The sequence below is a fragment of the Chelonoidis abingdonii genome, chromosome 18, assembly GCF_003597395.2.
Source record: "Chelonoidis abingdonii isolate Lonesome George chromosome 18, CheloAbing_2.0, whole genome shotgun sequence".
In the NCBI taxonomy this organism is placed as follows: Eukaryota; Metazoa; Chordata; order Testudines; family Testudinidae; genus Chelonoidis; species Chelonoidis abingdonii.
In genome coordinates, this window is record NC_133786.1 from 6,408,815 (window position 1) to 6,435,372 (window position 26,558).

Below are 26,558 nucleotides of genomic sequence, written 5' to 3' on the forward strand. Positions count from 1 at the left end.
AGGGCCTCATCCTCCCTGATTGAACTAACCTCGTTATCTCTAGCTTGCTTGCTTGCATATATATACCTGCCCCTGGAAATTTCCACTACATGCATCTGACGAAGTGGGTATTCACCCACGAAAGCTCATGCTCCAAAACGTCTGTTAGTCTATAAGGTGCCACAGGATTCTTTGCTGCTTTTACATGAGGAAAGTAACTCAAGTGTTTGCAGGATCGGGACAGCAGATTGCCAGTGTAACTTTTCCTTGTACTACAAAGCATTTACCACATTTCTGGGTGTTGTAAATAAAACAGGACCCACCTATACAAAGGGCAGCCTGCAACATCTCAGAGGCACTGGATTGGAACTGCTCAGATTGTCCCAAGATAAATTCTTGAAAGGCAAGGCCTCGTCAGCTGAGCAGCAGCGACTCTACAATTCTCAACATGCACAGCACAAGAGCAGCTCAATTCTGCACTCCTGGAGAGCATGTGAATGTGCTATAGCCTGTTCTGAAGATATTTTGTCCCAAAACGTTTTGTTTAAGCCATGCAGACACTTTTGGGTAGAGAAAATGATTTTTTGTGTGTGTGAATTGAGACACCATTAAATGCTTTCTGGATATAAACAAGTCCCTTGCTGTCTCATCAGGTAAAACCCACACACGTATGAAGTACTGCAGGGTAGCAGCTACTCTGAAAACATTCTTGAGCTATTGTCTGATCTCACAGATGAAAGGATATTATTGTGTCCATGCTCCATCTAACTCATCTAGGTTCTCACGTGATATCTCAATTCCCCTTTAAGCAGGTCAACCAGTTCTGCTTAACAATTTGCTCTGAGACCGAGCTTTAGAATGAGGGGTACTTAAAATGCTGTCTGTGTGTACGCATAGTTTGATTCACCAGAACACAAAAATGTCTCTGCAAAACTAATCCCTAGAATTACCTCATTTGGAATACGGATCAGGGAGCTGAATCACACAGGAAAAAAAACTAACTCTGCTGTGAGAAATGGAGATCTGCCCCTGTTAGCAACATCCCGATTGGATCTGCTTTGCTCCAGGGTGTTGTGAAAGAGTTATTAAGTCCAGGCTGAAAAGAACTGGAAACTGCACAGATGAAGAGACCTCATGGATGCAGCACAGCCGTAATTGTGGAGGAGTGTGCCGTGGGAGTGGTAGGGGTGGGGTGTTCAAAAACCTGGGGGCAGGTCTTGAGATGGTGTCAGTTCTCACAGATGAACCATCAGTGGAGCTCTGACAATTTACTTCAGCTGAGGATCTGCCCCTTGTAACTTATGAAACTTAATAAATCATCTTCACTCTTGCCCAACTCAAGTAAACAAGAGGGGACTTTGGGGATTAAACAGAATTCCTGCTTTGCCCAAGTCACGAGCTCACACTCTCTGCATGCCTTTTGATCACCTTGATTTCTCCCACATGGAGATAATATAAAGTATTCTACAGCAACGAGGTGGCGTAAACTAGCTATCCTGGATCCATTTCTTAAATGGGACATTAGTAAAGTTTCTGCTTCCAAACCATCCAGTTTCTGGCTCTCTCAGACTTTTCCAGCCCCAGTTATAACGACCTTCACTGGCTCCAATTAACAAAGCAATGAGCTTTGGCACAATTTGATGCTGTCCACCAAAACTGGCTGTAAAAACTGGCAGCAACAAGATTAAACTCTGCTGTTCCCCAAATGGTATCATTTAAGGCAACATATTGCTTGCCCTCCACCAGCCCCTATCCTTCAAGCCATCTGTATGAGCAAGGAGCCCAGAGTACAGTTGGAGTAAACACAGCAGAGAAACCCCCCTTCCCTGCCCCCTTGTCCTTCAGCCTCAAGGCAAAAGCTCTAAGACGTGGCAATATGGACTTTGACATATGATGTCAGCCACTTGCCCAGATTCACAATCTATTTGGTTAGGCAAAAGGAAAAATATGAAGGAAACAAAAACTGACAGAGCTGGAAATCATGCTGTATCCCTTGCTACCTTCCTGATGCCCTAAGTGCTTGGTACTCTGGTTGCTCTGCTACTTACTGGTCTGCTGTTTTCCGAAACAGCTGTCACCAGAAGGGGCTGTGTACGTGAACGACTTCTGACTAGTGTTGCACTGTGAAAGAATCCGTTTGAGTAGCTCCCCTTCTCTGGCTAGGTAATCAGCAGTTCTGATGCCTCCCTGATTCACCAGCCTCTGATCAGAGGTGTCACTGTGAGATGAGAGAGCAGAGCAGCTCAAACAGACCTATCCTAACAAGAGCAACAGTAGGTGTGGCTTTTCCCTTGACTGGACACCCCTTCCCTGACACTTTGTTTTAGTAGCTGTTGGGGAGACAAGGGAGGTAGGGAAGGGGAAGGAGCAATGGGCTTGTCATGGACTTGAGAGAAGCAAAATTCTAAAGCAAAAAGTAAAATCCAACTAGATCCTGTACATTGTGTATTTTATGAGACCAGTGGGTAAGGCAGATGGCAAGACCCCAGTTTGCAGAATGAGCTGGAATCATGTTAAGATAATGGAGAGAGATACTGATAGGAAATTAAGAAATCAGATGCACTGTAATGCCACTTATTCTTTCCAAGTCTATTTCCTAACCCTCTCTACCATTTGCCTACAGGGATTCTGATTTGTATAAAAACAAACAATCTGTTTGTGGCTACTCTTCCCCATCCTCTGTTTACTTGTCTGTATCTCCTTAGACTGCGAGTTTCTTGCAGCAAGGACTGTCCTTGCTGGAAAGTGTCTAACACATCAGGGACATTGCCATGAATAAATGAACTGCGGTAACTGGGAGCCTAGTTTGATCTTGTTCAGAACCGACTGTTATATCATCAAGTCTGACCTTCTGTAACTCAGGCCATGGATCTTCATCCCCCTACTCCTGAGTAGAGCCCAATACTTTACGTACAACTAAAGCGTATTTTCCATAAAGGTTTAATCAGACGACTTCAAGAGCAGAAGAATCTACTGCTCCCCTTCCAGTGTGTCCCAATGGCTATTCACCCTCAGTTAAAAACGTGCACCTTGTTTCAAATTTGATTTTGTCAGATTTCAACGTCCAGCCATTGGTTCTTGTTCTGCCATTAGCTGCTATATTTAACAGTTCTTGGGAACTGAACAGGTATTTTCTCCCTGCGGAGGTACTAAAACACCATGATAAAAATCACCCTTTAAACAAGTCCCAAGCATCAGTATGAATGAGGAACTCAGGAGTTTCTCTCTTACCATCATGGCCGGAGTTGAGGAGATGCTCTCCCAGGTCGCACCCGAACACCCTCTCTTTCAGGATCCCGCGTTGCTTCAGTTTCTGTTTTGTTGGGCGCGACTTCATGAATGTTCGCAGGAAAGTGATGAGCTTGCCGTGTTTTTTTGACACTGCATAATAAAACAAACCGATCCCCTCGTTTAGGATGGGGTAACCAGGTAAGACAACACATAATACGTCCTACTGAGAGCAAGAAGCTCATAATAACACCAATACTGATTATTCACACAAGCATATGCATTCAATTCCAAAGTTAAAAAAAAAGGCTCTCATTTTATTTTTGGCCAGTACAGGAATAAAAGGCTGACTTTGAAAGTGCTGAGCACTCCAGTCACAGCTGAAGATTGGACCCTAACTATTATCTGTAAACTACATTTCTTCCAGCTCCCTGGGAGGTAGGTGAATTTCATGGAAAAGAAAACGGAAGAACCAGAGTTCAAGCCATTTGCCCCCCCAAGGCCACAAAGCTGAGTCTGTGGCAGAGACAAGAACAGAACCCAAGGGTGCTGACTCTCAACCTCCTGCTCAATTCCTCTACATAATGCTGCTTCTCTTGAGCTCTGTATCAAGTTGGGAAAATAAGTCAGTTTGTTAAGACCTTCCAATTCCACTAAGAAGTGAAATCTGCAATCAGTGCCATGGAGATTTATATGGGTTCCTGCCTTTCTAAGGGTGGAGAGAAGCGGGAGTTACACAAATAGCCTGCATGTCAATGGGAGAGCAGATCTGGCATACATTTGAGTCAGGAAGCAAGACAATGCTCTGCAATGACAGCCTCCCTTCCCGCAGCTCCCTCCAAAAGCAATGAGGTAGCACAAAAGAGCCCTCCTAGCTTTCCTGACAAAAGTACCTTTATAGACATGATTTAAAAGCAATTTAGCTTGAAAAGAGGAAGAGTTCCATTAAAAAAAACCAAACGTCATAAAAGGACTTGCTTTGTCATTGAGCCTTTATAGTTTCAGGAAGTTGTAAAGGTCCCTGCAGCACTGTGCTGCAATGTTAGCAATTAGCCTCCTAGCGTTCCTGTGACTCAAATGAGGCAGCTAAGCCTATATTTTACTGGCATTAAAACAGTTACTACAGTCATGAAAATTCAGCAGAGTAACATCATGAACAAAGCAAGGCAACACAAGCCTTGGTTTCTGCTTGCTCAGAATGACAAAGATGCATTTCTTCGCAGTGCCATTACTGCTGCATGATATCGCACTCGAGTTTGAAATTCCTTGTACCATTTTGGTCTCAGGACTTCCCAGAACGGCGGGATGTGCTTCACCTAGGCAGATGGGTTCTTTTACAGTCACTTCCAACGAGCTGCCTTGAAAATTCTCATCCCAGAACAAAAGAACCCCTGGCACAGGGCAATTACATTTAACCCTTTTAAACAGCTGCATATTTTCCCTTTATTTCACTGAATACTGAAGTATTCCCTTTTCTTTTCACAGGCCTTTTAAAATCAATGGAAATCTTTATTTTTAAGGGTTGGACTTAGGGCTTTGCATCAGGCTTCTTTTCCTCTAAGCTAGACTCATTCAATAGCAAAATTCAGCCTTTTTATTATCAACTAAAAAAAAAAATAAAATCACATCTTTGTCTGAAATTCTTTTTGGCCTTGTAGTGGTTAAAATTACACCCATGATTAAGGATATATAAAAGATATTAGGGAAAATAAATTTTTCTCTGTGTCTTTTTCCCAGTTTAATTACTTAGGCTCAGATTTTTGCACTCAGCATTGCAACATCAGCTGATTAAGGAGCCTAAATGTCATTTTCTAAAAGGATTTAGGTACTTAGGAGACCAAATCATATGGAAAGTTGATGGGATTTAGGTTCCTAAGTACCTAAATCATTTTTGAATATGATATTTACTGTCCTAAATCAGTCATCGTAACGCTGAACATACCATTTGAACACCTTTCAAAATCTGGGCCCAAATGCATATGACAACATTTCACATCAGTTTCACTGTTTCATCTGTATAGTAAATGAGACTCAGCACAGGGGCAAGAATCCCTGCTAGCGATTGCATAACAAACTCGGCGCATGGTCAATCATTTTCCTTTCATTTATATCAGTTTCTCCATCCACCAACAAGGGAGAAAAAACAGTTGTAAAATGTGATTGTAAAACCATAAAAACTGGTTAGGGGACTCAGGGGCAGGAATAAAATCAGAAGCTACTTTAACTTAATTTTAAAAACTAGTTAGACTTACAGCTGGGCCTGCGTGTGGGAGCAGCTCTTTAAACACTGCAGCTCTGTATTCAAATGATCTAACTCTTACAGCACAATTTATAAGAACCGAAGTCACAGTGGGTCCCCAAGTACATCAAGCTTTTGTCACTACTAGCTTGGCAGACTGCTGATACAATGCAGTTTCCTGCTGGGAGACCGTAAACACTGCCTTTAGCCTTGGGTGTCTACTACAACTGGCAAAGCAGCAACAGAAGTAAAGGAGGCAAGGGAGTTTTCTTTCCTGTCTTTCTCTGTAAAACCTGCAAGCCCTTTCACGACGGATGAACCCAGCTACCTGTGACAGTAGTTGATACAGCTCCCATGTCACACTTAGCATGACACAATAGTAAAGTTAATTAAGGCAGGTGTTATGAGGGATCCCACATTATCAATAAAATTCTACCTATGGCATAAGGGATCCAATAGTGGTAACTCCACTCTCCAGAGAATGCCCACTCAGCCTCATCACACCCTGATCCTGCCTGTGTTCCCAGATCTTTGGACCAGGAGAAAAGGGGTAGAGCAGAAGTAAGGGAGCCCTTGAAGCTCTGGCTCCTTGGTGAGAGCGCTGCATTCTGCAAAACACTGGTGCTCACATGCAAAGATCAGCAAGGGGTTAGGGAACGAATGCTGGTCTACCATGCTTCACTCCCTCTCTAGCTGGAGACTTGGGGGTATTGTCTACACTGCAGCTGCAAGGGTGCAATAGTGCAATAAAAACAGCAACATGGTTGTGATGGCATAGAAGGCAGCTCAGGCTAGTCATCCAAGCACAAACCTGCCTGATCCAGGCGTACATACTCAGGTGGTCAGCCCAAGCCACCACCTGCGATCGCGTGGCCACACTGCTATCTTAATCACACTAGCTTGAGCAGAGCTAGTGCGCGTCTGTCTACCTGCACTGGGAAGCATGTGCTTTTGGATGTTATACCAGCTACAAGCATAAGCTCTCAAAGATGCACTATACACATGCAAAGTGTATTAAGTTTAGTTTCCCTGGGACTTTAAAGACATGACAGCAAAACACTAGTAGATCTGAATATGCAGCTTCTTAAATCTCCAACAAAACCAGCAGTTTCACCTTCAAGAGTTAAAAATGAATGATTTAATAGCGACCTGAAGCACCAAGAGGGCCTTAAACTATGATTTTGGTTCCATGCCAGTTTATTTTTTAATTTAAGGAACAAATTAACATACCCTGCTAACACAGAAGCCCACGATTAGGATAGATTTGTATTCAGTCCTTCTCGGTTCCAATCGCAGAGTATCTGAGCCTCTCTATGACTTTACGGAGCACCATCAGTATGCCAGGCGTTGTGTAGCAGAGAGACAGACATGGTCCCAACCCTCGTGGGAGCAGGTGATAAAACTTTTGGACCATACATCTATTTCTCACTGAGCTGCACAGATAGTGAAACCTGCAGGGTGAGCACCTGAAAAGTTCTAGCCTAACTCGGCTCCCACTGCAGTTAGCCCCACGACTGCAACCGGAGCTGACAGGACAATGCTGAGTGCTTCAGAAACTCCCACATGCAAATTGTAGCCACTAAGGAGCTATATTTCTTGGTCTTATAGCAATTGGTTGAATCACAGCCATGTAAACTGAGATGCAGGCAAAGGCATGGTCTACATCTCTAAACTGATCGATTGAGCTAGATTGATTTTCTCTGAGCTGAGAAAAATGTCACACCCTGAGCACTGTAGCTAGGTCAGTCTAGCCCTCTGTGTAGACAGGGCTAGGTCAATGGAAAAATGTTTCCACCAACCTAGCTACCAACTCTTAGAAATATAGATTTCGTCAGTGTAGAAACTGTTTACACTACAGAAGCAAAACTGCAGTGCTGTAGCTGTACCATGGTAGTGGTTTTAGTATAGACATTCCCCTCAGAATCACAGGCACCTAACACCCATTGACTGTTAACAGGACTCGAGTGCCCGTTTGAAAATCCTAGCTATAATTAGTAAATTTAGGAAACTCTTCTAAAAACTTTTGCTACAGTTTGATAAATAACATAAAAAATATTGTAAATATTTTTATTTGAATCACTTCACAAACTGGGTATATAATTGTGAAAGAGTACCCCATCCTGGTGTTCTGGGTGAACTACAAAACAATCAAATAATGTATTAAAAATATTGAGAAATTATATACAACTCCATCATCTCTACAGATTACTCTGGTCACTGGGAAAGGTGACAGGACTTGGCAGGTGTCTGTTAGCACAGGTTTCACCACACTCATTAACATGTTCTAAGTGTACTGGATATATTTACACTGTTTAAATACCCAAGATGACATATTTCCTTAAAGAGTTACAGGCTTAAAGCACAAGCAAAAAAGCAGATTGGGTTTCTTAATCAAAATAAATGTCAGGTGCTTTTAAGCCACTCAGTCAGTATAGGCTAAAATAATTGCTTGTTTTCTGCCCCATTAAATAGACATAAATATGTTCCCATGTTACACCTGTTTGGCAATCCAAGGAGCTGCCAACACCTGAACAAGTTAGATACCCAGATATTCAATTATCAACAGCCTGTTATAAGGTTTACATGGTTCTTTTCTATCCTTCAGTTAAACACAATTTCCTCTGCTGATCTCATATGCATCACCACTACTAATTACAAGAATGTTTCTTGGATTAAAATGACCTGATACTTTTTACATATACAAGGATGACTCACAGATCAGAAATCAGACTTCCTCTGGACAAAAATTATGAAAAAAACCCCAATCAGTCACGTGATTAGAACAAATATAATCCCATTCTTTCCTCAAACCTCTGGTGTGGGCTTGGGTCAGTAACTTAGTCTTTCTATACCTCAGTTTCCCCATTTTAAAAGGAGGATATTAATACTTTTTGTACCTCTCACAGAGATTAGGAGAAATAAATTACTACATATAAGGTGTTCAGACAGTACACTGATGAGTGCCACAGAAATAAACATATTGCATAAAACTAGAATCTCTTGTCCAAATTATATGCAGCTTGTATAGCTGGGAAGATGTTTACACCTGGATCACAAGCTGACAAGCAGAGATAAGGAAAATTCTAGATATTTCTTCATATCACTTCAACTCAAGAGCTAAATCACCATTAAAGAAATTATCTGCCAGCATATCAGTGCTTTCCTGGAAGGGGTAGGCCGAGCCTTTCTTCTGACTGGCAGGTCCAGCTCTGCCTCCTGGCCATCAGAAACAGAGGTAAATCCATTCCTTGAAATGGGAAAACAGAGAAGAAACTTGAGACCCGGCCAACGTTTAAAAGGTTTGCTGCTATAGCTATGTCAGTTACAAGAAGATCTGGGCAAAATGTTTAGGACAAATAATTTATGCTACAAAAAATGCAGTTTCAGTTGACCTAAAACTATTTGTGAATTTGACATCAATACGAACAAAAAAATGGCTATGCTAGGCCATGCCAATGGTCCATCTAGCCCAGTGTCCTGTCTTCTGACACTGGTCTGTGTCAGATGTTTCAGACAGAATGAACAGAGCAGGGCAATTATGGAATCATCCATCCCATCATCCAGTCCGAGGCTTCTGGCAGTCAGAGGCTTAGGGACACCCAGAGCATGAGACTGCATTCCTGACCATCCTGGCTATTAGCCATTGATGGACCTATCTTCCATGAACTTATATAATATTTTTTGAACCCACTTATACTTTTGGCCTTCACAGCATCCCCTGGCAACAAGCTCCACATGTTGACTGCGCATTGTGTGAAGAAGTACTTCCTTTTGTTTGTTTTAAACTTGCTGCATCTTAATTTCATTGGGTGATCTGATCTCTGGTTCATGTGTTATATAAACAAGTAAATGAAAGAACTATCCACAGTAACTCCAAGATCTGTTTCTTGAGTGGCACCAGCTAATTTCACCTCTGTCATTTTTTATGTATACTTGGGATTATGTGTTCCAATGTTCATTGCTATGCAATTATCAACATTGAATTACATCTGCCATTTTGTTGCCCAGTCACCCAGTTTTGTGAGATCCCTTTGTAACTCTTTGCAGTCAGCTGTGGATTTAACTGTCTTGAATAACTTGGTATCGTCTGAAAACTTTGCCACCTCACTGTGTACCCCCTTTTCCAGTTCATTTACAAATATGTTCAACAGAACTGATCCCGGTACAGATCCTTGGGAGGAGACTCTGCTATTTATCTCTCTCCACTCTGAAAACTGGCCATTTATTCCTACCCTTTTTTTCCTACCCTTTATCCGGTTACTGATCCCATGACTGCTTACTTTGCTTAAGAGCCTTTGGTGTGGGACCTTGTCAAAGGTTTTCAGACAAAGTCCAAGTACACTATATCCACTGGATCATCCTTGCCACATGCTTGTTGACACCTTCAAAGAATCTCAATAGATTGGTGAGGCATGATTATATCAACAGTACATTAAACCCATCTGAGGTATGGCTACATTAAAAATGGTGGTGATATTGGGGTTATAGCTCCCATTGGATACCTTATGTTAATTAAATATTTACAAGACAGCCAGAGGAGGAAGGGGAAGACAAAAGAGAGGAGATAGTGGAGGCAGCAGTGCCGCTGCTGCTGTTGGCAGTCCCTTGCCACAATTTTAGCCAAGTGGTTAGGACATTCACCTGGAATGTGGGAGACCCAGATTCAAATCTATGCTCTGAAACAGACATAAAATGGACTTTTTCAACTTCGCAAAAAATATGAAACATTTTATATTTTGTTCAACCCAAACTGATTTTTCTCTTCAATTTTTCAGAAATGCAACTGAATCACAAAATCAATTATTTGCTCATCTCTAGTTAGGAACATGAAAAAAAGAAAGTCACAACCCTAATCGACTGAGCTACGCGAGCAAAAACTCTAGAGTAGATGCAATTATACGGGCTAAAAACTGCTTTTGATGATATAGCTTATTTCATTCAGGGAACTGGTATAAGTTACACAGGCTTTGCCAGCATAAGCTATGCGAGGACGGTTTGTTGGTATATACAACACCCAATTCACCAGCCACACATATTGATGGTACACAAATGTGGCGATGGTAAGATTATAAAGACAGTGCTCACATGTTCACGCTTTGTCTAACTGCAATCCAATTACATTTAGCAAGAATAAGTTCAAGAATGCAAATATCTGTCTTAATATTTATCACTAATAAGTATATGTATAATTAGGGATAGATTTAAAACAAAACAGACACACTGTTCTTCCCAAGACTCCTAATGGCAGCATGATCTCTAATACAGGATTAGTAAATTTTGACTCTGAAAGAGAAAATCTGACACCATATATGCTGACCCACATTTTCAGCACTTGGCGGTGCATTAGTTTCTCCTATTAACAGTGATTTTACACACTACAGAACACTGCTGTCCCCTGCTGTGAGGAGAATGTTGTGTTAAGGTCAAAAATTAGAACATGCATAGCTGCACGGTTTAAAATATATAACAAACTACAAACTCCAGTAGCAAAAAATCAAAGAAAGGAGGGAGTGCGGAAGATGCCTTAAAAAGCACATTCAGGTCCAGCTAGATATCATATACCAGGGAGAAAATCCATTCTCTGAAAGGAGACAGTTTATAGTAAGTCAGGCTAAAGGGATATTCATCAGGGCTACTGGCCCTCAAAATAATACTGTTTCTACTCTCAAACTAGACTTTATTGTGGAAGGAGGAGAAGTAGCACCACGCTACAACAACAGGAAGTCAGGAGCTACGAGGTCTGTTCCTAGCTCTTCTGTTCCAAGACTCACTGTGTTCCTGCAAACACTTATGGCAGTGCTTAACCTCACATGTCAAGTAGTCCCATTTACTTCACCTGACGCCAAAGACTCTCACCAACTTCAATGGTCTTTAGTTAGGCTCCTTGAGACAATGGGTAATTTACTCAACCCTGCTTTGTGCATCAGTAAAATGGAGATGAGACCTCTTTCCCTTAAGACTTACTAAAAACAACTTTTATAGAACCAAACATTTACACTTACCACTGAGCACAGTGCTTACTACTCTGAGTAGTGCCACAGACTTCAAGTGGAAGTGAATACAATACAAACAAATACAATGGCACTACTCATTAGCGAGCACTGCTCAGTCCGAAGCATTTGCAAGATCACTTCCCTATATATTCTTCAAATGCCATAGATACAGGAGCCTACAAAAATAATCCTCCATCTCCAATTATAAAATCTTCATCAGTTTTATTTATAGCTCAGTAAAAACACATTGTATATTACTTGCTGCTGCAGCACTTCTCCAGGGCTGGGCAGACACCCGCTAAGGCAGGACCATGTGGCTGGAGAAGTTGCTGGAGAAGTTGCTACATAGCTTAAAGATTGTTCACTGCAGTGTCATTAAATAAAATAAATAAAAACCGTGGTGAAAGAGATGAAAAACATCAGTTGGGAATAAATATTTTCCAAGCCGTTAAGTGGGCACGGTACACAGGAAGAGGAAATGTAATCATGAAAAATGATAAATGGCAAGACTGCTCTTATTTATAAGTCGCTGTTAGACTTCTTCTTTGGGTGCAGAGTCTATGTGCAATTACCTCAGCAAAACTACAGCTCTCCTTGGTCATATCCTTATCTCCTCAGCCTTTGGCTGGGATGTAAGTGTCAGGGTATTATTTGGGGATGAAGCTCCAGCATGAGCACAGAAAATCCTCTCCATGGCCATTAACTCCTCACTTAGTCAACACCAGACTTTTCAGAGAACATGAGCAACTTCCCCGATATTAAGGTTGCATTGTTCCCCTATCAGAGCCAAAACTGAATCAGCAAACTAATGTTTTATCTGTCCAGCAGCAACCTCTCTCGACATCTTTCTTTTGATATATGCTAACATACACACAGATACATACATTTTAAGCATGCATGCATGCCTGCTTCCTTTTCATAAGAACTGAACATCCATAATTCCCACTGACTTCTGCACAACCTCAGCAGCACCTCTGGAAATCAGGCCCATATTATTAACTTAACCCAAAAGTGCTGTTGAAAACTGACAGATCTATTAACACTGGGCAAGGATGCTGGTTTAGATGCTTCCTATTTACTTTGTATATCGAGATGCTGCAGAACTGATTGAGGATTTGTAACAGGATGGGAAGAGTGTCCTCAAGGTTAGTGAGTCAGAAAAGTGGGTCACCTATGTAGAAGGGCAATCTGTACTTGGAAGAGGAAACTGCGATTTCTCACGTGCCAGAGACACATCTGATCTTCATGGCTAGGGGTTCTAAACTAAGGTCCAAAGGAAGGGAAGAAGGTGGGTGTTGGGGTAGCTTAAAATGTGCCCCTTCCAACAGACATGTGGGCAAAAAAGGTTAGATCATTAAATCCTACTCTGCTTTTATATATCTGTGAATATAAACTGGTGCTGACAAACAGGGCCATTTACTTATATGGCAGCATCACAGGGCTTTACCTAGCTAGCACAAAGTCCCTATCTTGAAGATTTGCAATCCAAGTCAGACAAATAAACAGGGCAGCAGTTCAAATGGAAGAAGGCATCAGTGGGGAGACCAGCACAGGAAAGCATTGCCAGAGGAGAAGGATTTAAAGAGAGGTTATGGAGGGCATTTAGCACACAGTGGCTGCTAGGGATGGTTTGGAAGAGGGCAAAAGACAAAGGAGGGATGGAGACAAAAGGACTAGAGAAAGAAGATTCTGCAGCTGTCCAATTTTTGCCTCTCCCAGCCCTGCTGCTCTTTGTTAAACCCCTTTTCATTGTAGTGGAGTTTAATTCAGTCCTTTTGCTTTTATCTGTTAGCTTGGAGACTAACGATCCATCTGAAAGCGTTCTGAGTCTCTGATAAATATATGCTTAGCACAGCTGAATGCCCGATCCATCCATCAGGGAGACAGTGTTGGTCTATCCCCAGTGTTCACCTTGGGAGTGCATTGGTGTTTGATTTAATATGCCCTGGCATGCACCATATCAATATACAAATCCTTCAGATAAATGCGTGCTCAAGTCTTGGGTTAATGGTGAAGTTATTTGCACTAAAGAGGCACAATACAGTAACTCAGGTTACAAACTATTTGGGGAGATATTATGAAGACATATATTGGGACACCACCAAATGTGCTCCACCGAGCCTTGTCACCACCACTATTGTTCAGCAAATCTCCCATCAAAACACCTCCAACAGTGGGAGAGCCAACATTAACCAGGTACTGTGGTTTTAAACATTGTGTCATCTATACCTGTTCATAGATATTAAGGTCAGAGGAGAAAATTAGATTATCTAGTCTAGAGATTCCCTGCTCCACACTCCCTTCACGTACCCTCTGAAAGCACCTCCCCAAAGGCTCCCTGCTGCCATGTGAATGGTGTGGGGGTGTGTGTGGGGAANGGGCAACCTGGCGGGCTGGGGGAGGGGCAAACTGTGCACATTTTAATTTACTCACAGCAATGAATAACTAGAAAAGCTGATTCCTCCAGACATATCAGGTCTTCAGATAACACTGAATTCTGACAGATTTCTGTTAAGCTTGGATAGCATTATACAAAATCATTGTCATCTGTACATTAATCTGTTTGCTACGTGTTGTGCACGTTTCATTGTAAGCATCAACCACAATCGCAGTTTCGCTTTTGCTCTTATTACAATGGATCATTGGTTCTGTTTGAATGAATTATGGTTTTTAATATTTAGTGAGAGTTGCAGGTTGATTTTTTTTTTTAACGGTACGTGTACTTCTGTGGCGGCGAGGAGGGGAGTGCCCTTAAACTACTACAGACACAAAGGGGCTGTGATCAAATAAGTTTGAGAACCACTGATCTAGTCTGATCTCCTGTATAACATAGGCCACAGCATTTAATCTACTCACCCCGTATTGAGTCAAATAACATGTATTTGACTAAAGCATATTTTGTCTTGATTTGAAGACTTCAAGAGCAGGTCTACATGATACGGTAGTATAAACGGCCGAGCCACGTCTCCCACTGTTGCATCGATTGTGGCTACTACCAGTGGAATTGCACAAATGGTAATGCAAAAGTGGGAGATTTGCGGAAAAAAAACACTAGTGTAGACACAACCATCCTGGACTGGCACAGAAGCACTGCTCAGGACCGCCAGGTGAGAGATTCACATTCAATTCCCAGTCTAGAGCTTTCACCAGCCAATCCAATGAGGACACTGGGTCTGATTCTGATTTCAGTTAAATGAGCATAAATTTGGAGTCACTCCAGTCAAGGTGCTCTTGCTTTACACTGTAACGCATTCAGATCTTGGTGGTGGGAGGAGAGGAGGAGAACAGTTAGCTGGATCAACGGCAAAGCTGATTAAAAAGCGGTTTGACAGGCTTTGGCGGGAGCCCAATCCTGAACTGGAAGGATGACTGAGGAGGGACCCCGACTACTCCGGCAGGATGGACTATGTGCGACCCATGTGGAAGGGGGAGGAGTCTGATGTCAGAACCCAGTACATGCGCTCTCAAAAGACACAGCATAGCTGTTACAACAGACTTTTCGGTGACTCTGTGGAATGGTGCGATACTCTTCATGAGACTGTGCCTTCCCTCAGAGCAAGCAGAGTTAATACTGGTCTCCTGCCCTCTTCACCAGAGAGCTGCTATTTCCCTGCTCGGAGGCCCAGGCTAACCAGCCTTGGAACCGGAGATGCTGCAGTCAAGGACCTGTTTTTTCCATTCTCTACCAGCATTCTTCGAGGTGACTATAAATAAGCCATAATCACTTTACTCAAGTCTGGCATATCTGACCTAGGAGACACGGAGCTCCCATTGACTTCACCGGGGAGAGTTTGAGCTCGCATGGCTAGACTGAGCCTGCGACAGCGTTGCTGTCTACACCACTACTTTTAGTGAGCTAATGCAAACCCTGCTAGCAGGAGGCTGTCTATCCAGCCTGGCTCTCAGCTACAGTGCAGACACAAAGGCACCTTACACCATACTAGCAGCCTGAAGTGGTCTTAAAGCTGATGCAAATTCATTCCATGCTCACTTTACAACCTCTTTACAATGCCAGAGTGAAATAAAAGGCCCTAAGAGTACCTGAGAATCAGGCCCAGTATGTTTGTGACTGGCAACAGCTTCAATTCGGTTTATCCTAGGAATGCATTACATTGTACAGTTGTTTCACATGATTTCTGCTTTCCTTTATCTTACCAATACACAGGTTTAATTTCAAAAGGGACTGTTCTTACTATGTTTGTCTTGTGTCTATAACAATGGAGCCCTGACTTAACTGGGGGCATTGGGGCACTGCAGTCAGAAATCACAACCCTCTGCAGGCCATTTAGTCCTAAAAATGGACTAGAGCCAGGGTGCCCAAACTACAGCTCAGGAGAGCATTTCATAAGGCCCAGGGCCTGCTTCAACACAATACACTAACAGCCAACTCATTAGTGTTTTTTTGTCATGTTGACATCATTTTAGTTTAGTTATGTATTCTTTACTGTTTCTTCCCTGTTTTCTATCATTCTGATACACATTCTATGCACTGATCTCTTTGTTTTTAAATAGACAATGCTGTACGTCACAACCTATCTAAATACATACGGAACAGAATCGGTTTGGCCCTCACACAGCTGTGCTTAGGTTTATGTGGCCGTCCTGTATAATAAGGTTGGGCACACTAGACTAGAACCTCGTTGAGGTATTGTGAATAAATAAAAACAGACCAGCGATTGCCTGCTATGCACACGCTAACTGCTTTCAAAGAGGATTTTATTTTTAGAGATCACATTCACTGCCCAAGAGCTGCAGCACACAGTGGACTAGTATTTTTGAATATGCAAGTCTCTATAGGGACAGGAGTATTAGTGATTTGTAGCAGTGGCTCTCAACCTTTCCAGCCTACTGTACCCCTTTCAGGGGTCTGATTTGTCTTGTGTACTCCCAAGTCTCACTTCACTTAAAAAGTACTTGCTGACAAAACCAGACATAAATGTACAAGTGTCCCAGCGCACTATTACTAAAAAATTGCCGACTCTCTCATTTTTACCATAACTATAAAATAAATATTATATTTACATTTCAGTGTATAGTATATACAGCAGTATAAAGAATTCACTGTCTGTATGAAATTTTAGTTTGTACTGACCTCGCTACTGCTTTTTATATAGCCTGCTGTAAAACTAGGCAAATACCAAGACAAGTTGATGTACCCTGTGGAAGACCTGTGTGTGCCCCCCAAAGGTAGGTGAACCCCTGGTTGAGAACCACTGATCTGTAGGCTGAAGGATAGGCGATCCCTAAGGCGATTTGCCTGCCTTAAGTTGCAGTTAAAAGGAGAAGAGAAAAAAAAAGGTGAAACAGATATGCAGAACCTATAGAAATTCAAATTTTAGACACTCCCATCTGTCTTATGGCTTTTTTGCATCCAGGTGTAGCTGCACATTTGGTAGGACCAGGAAGGGCTTATCTCAGATAGCTGCAATCCAAACAATATGCACAAGGAGGGAAATTGAGGATGGCGTGGGAGTTTACGCATCCTGAAATTCCTTCTCTTCTAGGGTTTTAGTGAGAGCTTTCATGAGTGTCAGAAATGTGATTCCTGTATCCAGGACTGCTCTAGTGCATTCATGACCCTACGTCTGTATATAATAAAATTCTGTTTACCATTAGGGACCCAGTAAGGGTAAATGCTTAAAATGGACCTAGGAACAGATATGTGCAGAAGAGAAAACAGAGTTACAACAATTAACAGAAGCTGTGTGTGCATGCGTGCGCACGTGTACTTTAATAAAATATTTTGTTGGCATGACAAGTGAACTCCAGAGCCAAGCAACCTGCCCGAGGGCATGGATCGCAGGGGAGCTTATTTCTCTTAAAAACAAGTTTGTCAAGATACAGCAGTTACAGCACAGACAACCAAGTGTCACTACTTATTCCTGAGTAACAGGTATTTTTCATCTAGCAGAAGAGGGTAAAGAGATAGTCAGGAAAGATACGGCTGCTGCAGCTGAAATAAGGCACCGGGGCTCTCTCTAGCTCCTGAATCCTGGATGGCCAGTTCCTGCCACAGTGCTCTGTACTGTACATCCCAGTGCCTTGAAAAGATTACAAAGCAAACTGGTATTTACAGAGTAAAATTACTCAAATGCCTGGAGGATTTTAAACTCACACCTAGGCCAATCAGACTCTCGTTCCTGATGCACCGTTGTTAAAAAGCTTCTTTCAAACACTGTGTTGCTAGATGGCAAATATTAATACTACCAATACTAACAACAACAAGCAAGCAACTAAGCAACAAGTAGTGAAGGGAACCAAAAAAATCCTGCAAGTCTTAGACAAGAGAGACACCAGAGCAAGGCAAAAAGCACCTCTTACCTTGTCCTTGCTGCAGGCCAGAAAATCAGTACCTCGGCAGTGGCAGGCGAACTCCACAAAACTCATTAACAAAGCAATGGAGTTTCTTAATCAGCTCAGCTCTCTAGTCCAGCCACCAAGGATTAGATCCAGAGTGAAAGGTCATTTCCCACTGCACAGTGCCTCCAGTTCAAATATCCCCTCACAGCTTTTCTCCCAGGCTCCCAGTCCAGCTTCTCAAACTGTGGTTTTTGTCTCCTGATCAGCAAACCTCTGACCCTGAGGCGCTCACACACTGTCTCAGGCAGTACACGCTCTGCTTTGCGATTGAAACTCCACAAGAAGCTCCTCCCAAAGCTCCCACTTGTGAAACAAGCTACACTAGTCTAGCTCCACCCTTTCACTCAGGTGACTGCTTATTACTCAGACAACAGCCCCAAATGGTTGAATTTCTAGTTTACCTCCTCCTGGATCTGGTTTCGCTTCATTTGCCACTTTTCATTTAGTCCAGCAGGCCCCGGTTTATAAGGCACAAGGAGTGGCCTGTTGACAGGACAATATGTTTGGCTCCAGAGATAAGAAAAGTGATTGAATCAACAGGAAGGGAGGGCAATAACAAGCTGAGTCATGCATTCACACAGAGGAATTCTAGTCCTGCAGGGTGTAATAGTAAGACTCTCACTCCACGTGGTCTTGGGTGGAAAATCTACTCTAAATAAACTAATCCCTTTTCCTCCCTAGACTGTAAACCGCTCAGGGTAGGGATTTCATCCTCTCTCATCTCCAAAGTGTTAGGCATACCTGTGGTGCTTATTTATAAATAAGTCAGTAATAACAGTATGAGTCAGGAAAAAAAATCTCCCCATTCCTTTCTCATTTGTGGGCGCGCGCACACACTTCCTGAATCTTGGTGTCACACACACCCTGGATGTCAGTGTCTTCTCTCACACACACAGTTCCTGAATGTCACTGTCATGTCTTATGTTACTCTAGCAATGGAGAAAGTCCACTGGAACATAAAAATTGCAGCACTGTATCAGAATCCTGCTTTCAACAGGGACCAGTACCAGCTCCCTCAGAGGATGGGGCAAGACTCTTTACAGCCATGGAGGCAGCCCAGAGTGGAAATTTTTTTCTAATCCTAATTCCGACATGGTTGAAGCTCATAAAGCAAGATGGCTTGTGAGTTGGGAAAGGGGTAGGATTATTTGTTTTAAATTAAACTTTCCCTTTACAAAGAAACCCTGCAAGTTGTTTTAAAAAACAAAAGAGAACAGCCGTTCACAAAAGATTGCAAACACCAAGTCAAAACACACCTCTGACTACTTTAACCAGGTAATTAATCAAATTAAAAAGATTGAAGCAAGGTTTAAATTAGTTTAAGTGGGTCTACATTAGGTGTTTGCACAAGTGTAACTAGACTGATTTTAAATCAATTTAGTTACACGGGAGCAATTTTTCTAATATAGACCTATGGATGATCTGGTTTTGTTAATCCAATTAGCAGGGAACCCAAGGTTTCTGCTCTGCAGTTAGTCAGCTGTTCGGATCTACTAGGCAGAAGAGGAAACAAATAGGGCCAACTCTCTGTGACATTAATACCACAATTTTTTAACCCATTGAATAGCATGGTTAAAATCCGAGCTGGCTGGAAAATTTACATAAAATACTAAAACAAAAATTTCTTTATATTTCCCTCTCCACCATGTTCTGACAGTATAGAAGTAAACTTGCCTGCCTGCTGAGCTCTGAAGCAGCCTGCAGGAAGGTGGGAAGAAAACTGCAGCTACCTCTTCTTCTCTAGTGCAGATTCTCTGAACGAGGCCTGATCCACACTCCTGAGAGACGTAGACATACCAGCCTAATCCCCAACGTAGACGCACGAGGTCAAGGGAAGAATTATCCTAGCTACTGCCTCTTGGGAAGGTGAATTACCTTCACCGACAGGAGAACCCCTCCTGTCGGTATAAGTAGCGTCTACACTGAAGCTACAGAGGCATAGCTGCAATGGTACAGCTGTGCCACTGTATGTAGACTAGGCATCAGCAACCTTTGGCACGCGGCCAGTTTGTTTACCTGCCGCGTCCACAGGTTCGGCTGATCACAGCTCCCATTGGCTGCGGTTCGCTGCTCCAGGTCAATGAGGGCTGTGGGAAGGGTGCCCAGCACATCTCTCGGTCCTCGCTGCTTCCCGGAGCCCCCATTGGCCTGGGACGGAGAACCGCGGCCAGTGGGAGCCGCAATCGGCTGACCTGTGGACATGGCCGGTAAACAAACCGGCCTGGCCAGCCAGGGTGCCTACCTTGACGAGTCACATGCCAAAGGTTGCTGATCCCTGATGTAGACAAACCCTGAGCTTCTGCAGGCTCTTTCCAAAGGTTTGATTGACTAAAAGTACTGCTGATTTACACCAGCCATGATGAACACACGGCCCATAGCCTCTGTTTAACTGGGCAGCTCTCAAAGATTTCAGTAGAGTCAATGTCACTACCACATTCACTGATCCTCAATTCCAAAATGGCAAGATATGGGACTATTAAAACATCATACCCTAAAACAGAACATGAAAATGAAGGAATCCATGGCTCCTGGGACTCAAACAACAGGTGACCAGAACATTACCTAACCCATTGGCTGTTGACCCTTGGAAACCTGAGATCCACACTCTATAAAGACTTCTTTTTATCAGCTTTCATTAGCATGCACCCATGAGCACCGTCACTGCATGGGTGCCAGAAGGCACATCAGCATAATAGTAAATTCCTTACATTTTCAGCATATGCTTTAATGAAAAGCTATTACAAAAACATAGAAACATAGGGTTGAAAAGGATCTCGAGAGATCCTAGACCATCCCTGACAGGTGTTTGTCTCAACTGTTCTTAAAAACCTCCCACGACAGGGATTCCACAACCTCCCTTGGAAGCCTATTCCAGAGCTTAACTATTGTTATAGTTAGAAATATTTTCCTAATATCTAACCTTGCAGCAGATTAAGCCCACTATTTCTTATCCTACTTTCAGTGGACATGGAGAACAACTGATCACTGTCCTTTTTATAATGGTCCTTAACATATTTGAAGACTGCTATGATTCCCCTCTCAGTCTTCTTTTCTCAAGACTAAACATGCTCAGGTTTTTCAACCTTTCCTCATAGGTCAGATTTTCTGAACCTTTTTCATGTTTGTTGCTTTAATCTGGACTCCCTTCATTTTGATGCACGTCCTTCTTAAAGTGTAGCAGCGAGAACTGCACACACTACTCCTGCTGAGCCCTCACAAGTGCTGAGTACAGCAGGGTAACCACCTCAGGTGTCTTACAGATGACACTGCTTTTAATACATTCCAGGATGACATTAGTCTTTTTTGCAACCAAATCACATTGTTGACTCTCATTTAGGCTTGGAAGGATTAGATTTTTATTGGTAAACACTGAAACATTGATTTCACTGTACACAAACTGACAAAAAAGTATTTCTATTGATAATAAGTAAAATTTACATATAGGCAAAGTAAGAAAAATACCGCTTGAGAACTTCCTTAAGTCTGATTTAAGATTAAAATTTTGACATATGATGTTAACAATTTGAGTTTTAGTGGTTTATAAAGTTTTAACTTTTTGATTCTCAATATCTACTTTAATAAATTTATCTAATTTAATTATTTTCTGACCCCTCCATAATCTCCCACAACTGCGAAAATACCATAAAAATGTTTTAAAATAAACATTGATATCCATCAAAGTGATAAAAAATTAAAAATAGAATTCTGTCAGGCCTACTCATATTCAATTTGTGATCCACTATAACCCCCAGCTCCTTTTCAGCAGTGCATACCAACCAGCCAGTCATTCTCCATTTTGAGTTGTGCAATTGATACTTCCTTCCTAACTGAAGTACTTTGCACTTGTCTTTATTAAATGTCATCTTGTAGATTTGAGACCAATTCTCTTATTTGTCAAGGTAATTTTGAATTCTAATTCTGTCCTCCAAAATGCTAGAAACTCATCCCACCTCGGTGTCATCTGCAAATTTTATAAACAAATATACTCTCCACTCTTTTATCCAAGTCATTAAAGAAAATATTGAATAGTACCAGATCCAGGACTAATGTTGGCTTTAGTCAGATGTTTTCAGCTTTAATCCCAAACTGGAAATCCTACTTACTGTTCTTGGCAGCCTATGGAGATTTTCTCATGACCGCTAATGATACTTTAGAGAGAACATGAGCCTCTACTTATTTGAAGAGAGCATAAAGATGTACCAGAGAAGCTGAGTAGCACTGGCAAACTATAACAGCCTGGTAAAAGGAGGCTGGCTTCTTTACCTTGAAAAGAAGTTTTAAAACATGGCTGTACCCTGGGCTAGATTAACACATCAGCACATGCCCTGGTGTCATAAGTAGATAGGTAAGGTAAGGGTTAAGTTCTTTTACCTGGAAAGGGTAACCGAACACCTGACCAGAGGACCAATCAGAGAACTGGATTGTTTAAAGTCAGGGGCGGGAATTTGTATACTCGGGGTCTTTTTTGTTCTTCGGCTGTGAGTAACAAGGTCTTTCTCCTAACTCCTTCTTATTTCCAATATTATACAAAAGTCTGTGAGTACAAAGGAACCCCCCAAAGCAATTCGCTATGAGGACTTTGGGTTGTACGAATAGATGTGGATGGAGGCTGTGTCTTTTGTTGTTTCTCGGCTGTGAGTTAACACAGCTTCCTCCTAACTGCATCTTATTCCAAGTGGCTCCTACACATCTGTGAGTACAAAGGAACCCCAAGCAATTCGGCTATGAGGGCTGTGGGTTGTAATTTACATGTATGTGGATTGGTTGGACTGGTTTAATCGGGCTATCTTTTAAATCAGACTGTGCTTCCTATTTTCTTATAAGCAAGAGCCTGTATTGAGTTTCTTAATGCAAGTTATTGTTTTTATTTTCTTTTTTTTTATAATAAACTTTTCTTTTAAAACGTGTGGAAGTTTCTTTCCTAGGGAGGCAAAGGGAGGAACAGCCAGGCTTGGGCATTTTCCTTTGCTTTCAGGGAAAGAGCAGGCTACGGGGAAGAGAAAAAGAATCACCTCTGTATCAGGTACCTGCTCCCTCACGGGAAGGCAGGCAGGGAAAGGCAAAGCCAAGCTGTTGGTATTTGCATCTCAATTGCCTGAGGTAGAAGAACGCTTATCTCTTGGGAAGCAGAGAAAACCGGTTTCTGTGGCAGCCTGGGAAGGAGGGGGGGGGAGGATTTTCTCCCTGCTTTTAGCATCCAAGGCATTTGGAATCTGGGTGGTCCCCCAAGGAAGGGTTGGGACACCAGAGAGAGGAAGGGGGATCAGGCCCAACAATTCCTGATCTGGTGGCAGCGAGAATATCCAAGCTGGTAGTGAGCTTGGGGGAGTTTCAGGTAAGCCCCCAGACTTTTGGACGCAAAAGTCCAGGTTTGGGACAGGACCAGATTGTGGACGCTAAAGTTCCGGTCTGGGACTGGGAGGCTAGATTACCACACCTGGATCTCAGCTTCTGGAGTCACATGATGACATGAGAATCACAGCTTTCATTTTTTAAAAACAAAATGTTTCTAGCCCTTATGATCGTGGAGATAGCCTTGAAACTGTCATCTGAACCCTGGTGTACACGACGGAATTACTTCAGTATAACGTTGTCGCTCAGGGGTGTGAATAATCCACACCCCTAAGCGACATACTTACACTGGCCTAAGTGCTCGTGTAGACAGTGCTACATCTGCGGGAAGGCTTCTCCGCCAATACAGCTACCGCCTCTCGTGGAGGTGGAGTTATTAACCCGACAGGAGAGCTCTCTCCCGTCAGCTTAGAGTGTCTTCACCAGAAACACTAGAGTGGCACAGCTTCACTGCTGCAGGTTTATAGCATAGAGCTGCTGTAAGTTTGGAGACTGCCTGAAACAATGGCTCTGAGAGGTGCGAACTGCCCCCTCATCAAAATGAGCTTTTAACTCTGATACCTGGCTGCAATGGGGGGGTGGGTGGGGGGACATGCATAAGATATCACCTCAGCAGGGGACTCAATGGATGGAAGTTCCTTGTTGTCATCGCCTCACCACTGTTCCGCTGGGGCGGTGGTGGTTGGGGCCTCCACACAAGTCATCTTCTGGGATGGGGACTGAGTTCTCCCTTCTCCCGAATAGACCCTAGCCCAGAAGTTCTCAAACTGGGGGTTGTGACCCCTCAGGGGGTCGCAAGGTTATTACATGGGGGGTTATGAGCTGTCAGCCTCCATCTCCAAACCCCACTTCGCCTCCAGCATTTATAATAGTGTTAAATATAAAGAGGTATTCTTAATTTATAAAGGAAAGTCACCCTCTGAGGCTTGCTGTGTGAAAAGGGTCACCAGTACACAAGTTTGAGGACCACTGCCCTAGCCCATCTGAAGATCAGAGAATGGTGGTCTACGAAGCAGACTGCCTAGAAAGGAGTCATGGTTGGCCCTTGCCACTGCTAACCCAAGGAGTGCCTGTGCCACAGGCAGCCCCATCTGGGATGTGTCCAGGTCCCTGGATTTTCTTAATATGGCCCTGGCCACATCCACCAATCTCAGTTATTGAGTCAGACCCAAGAACTCTAAATTCTTCACACCACTGCTCTGGATGATGTATAGTAACTCAGGCCTCTGAACAATTCAATCGAATTAGCTGAAGGTGTGAATTTAAAGTGGATTAGTTAAATTTCATTACATTTCTGTGGACACTCTCATTCAGAGCTTGTCTATACAGGCTACTCAGGCCTGGTCCACACTTAAGAATTTATACCAGCATAGCTAGATTGGTCAGGGATGGGAAAAAAACAAACACCCAACCACCCCACATCTCCTAGTGATACAGTTATGTCAAACCCCCAACCTGTCCAAAAATAACCCAACCCTCCACTGTAGACACTGCTACATGGACAGAAAAGTGCTTCGCCTGATGTTGCTAATGTCGTTCGAGGAGGTGGTATTCCTACAAACAGCAGAAAGATTCCTGCTGCGGTATTAAAGTGGTCTTAATTCAGTTCTGAATTTTACTTCTGAATAAGAATATCCACATAGGGATTTAATGTGGTTTAACTAATCCACTTTAAATTTGCACCTTTAGTTAATTGGAGGCAGCTTCCCTGAAGTGGGAGCCAAGAAATCTGAGTTTTATTTCTGGTTCCAGTTTCTCCATCTGTAAAACGGGGGCTAATATAAACCTTTGTGCTTTGAGATCTACAGATGAAAACTGCTGTATAAGTGCCAAGGCCATTATGTATTACAAGAATTCCAATGAAGTCAAGGGGACTACTCACAGTGTGTCACCGTAGTCTTCACACTCTACTATTATTTTAAAGCTAAATTTGATTTGATTACTATTATTGTGTATAATCAGTCTGTTCCTGAATGTACCCGACTTACGCAGGGATGTCACACAATGCAACGTCTAACACAGGGGTCAGCAACCTTTCAGACGTGGTGTGCTGAGTCTTCATTTATTCACTCTCATTTAAGCTTTCGCGTGCCAGTAATACATTTTAACATTTTTAGAAGGTCTCTTTCTATAAGTCTATGATATATAACTAAACTATTGTTGTATGTAAAGTAAATAAGGTTTTTAATTTTTTTAGGAAGCTTCATTTAAAATTAAATTTAAATGCAGAGCCCCCTGGACCGGTGGCCAGGACCCAGGCAGCGTGAGTGCCACTGAAAATCAGCTCGTGTGCCGCCTTTGGCACATTATGCCATAGGTTGCCTACCCCTGGTCTAACATCACAGTAAGTGAGGTCACAAACTGAGATGTAGAATCTGTGGATAAATTAAGCAAACTGGAGGCCAGAGGGATTAAAGAGGAATCTGCTTCTGTTTACACAAGCATCTTGGCAAACAGACTGGGTGAGCAATTCACAACGAATAATTTGTTCAATGCGTTTTGTTTCTTTTACTGTTCACAGATGGTCCTCAACCAACTCACAATTTTCTTGAATTTATTTGTTCAAAATCATTCACGAAGTCAAGCCTACTGATGATGCTTATTCTCAGTTTGATATTCATAATTTGAGCTATTTTGGTTGGAAGCAGATTACAATATCACATTTTTTTCCCCTGCTTGGATGAGTTTAACTCACCGAATGAGGTTTCCTGTGTGTATATTTATGATGCTGACTTTAAAATTCTCTTTCTGCAAATACTGTCTAATATTCACTTATAATTAACGTGAACATTCCTGCTACCAAATTAATTTGCTAAAACATTCGTAGAAAATGCATACAAAAGTAAATTCAATTACAAATTCAGATCAGCAAGGCTAAAATAGGAAATACAGAAACACAGAACAGTTGTATCAGTCACACAAGTATTCAGGAAAATATACTTGGCTGGGCCTCAACTCCACTTATCCCCTTTAACTATGATGCACTGAAACAAAACACTGCTCACAGCTTGCCTTAGGCAAGAATTCTGCAAGGCTGAATTAATTAAACATTCCATTTTGCACAGTTTGATTTAAAAGCAAAGCTGCAGGTTACAAGTGCTCCTACTTCCCGATAATTGGAATGAGAATACAACGGTCCTGTCACAAACACCAGTACCTCCTTCCCTAATTTACAATGGTGGTCTCATTAGCTGGAGCTGATCGCTCTGATGATGATCACGGTGCTCGAGGAAAGATTTCACTATGTGTTTTACAATGTGTGCTTTAAAGGTGGAGCCATCAGCTCTGAGCAAACATGGTTCCATGCCACAGGCAATGCCTCACAAAATGTTCACACTGCAAAGAAGTCTAAATTCTTGCACCTCTGAAATGAGCATCGCATGGCATGACATAGGGTTTTTATTACA

General features: G+C 42.4%; 1 protein-coding gene across 6 annotated transcripts in view; it reads right to left on the reverse strand.

Moving 5' to 3' along the window:
• ARHGAP32 (Rho GTPase activating protein 32) overlaps positions 1-26,558 on the reverse strand; it is a 341,478-nt gene that overhangs the window by 41,988 nt on the left and 272,932 nt on the right. For all 6 annotated transcript variants that reach the window (XM_075073474.1, XM_032802390.2, XM_075073473.1 and 3 more), the window contains one exon: positions 3,211-3,360. In XM_075073474.1, coding sequence (XP_074929575.1) covers positions 3,211-3,360 — 150 coding nt within the window. The remainder of the gene's footprint in view (positions 1-3,210; positions 3,361-26,558) is intronic.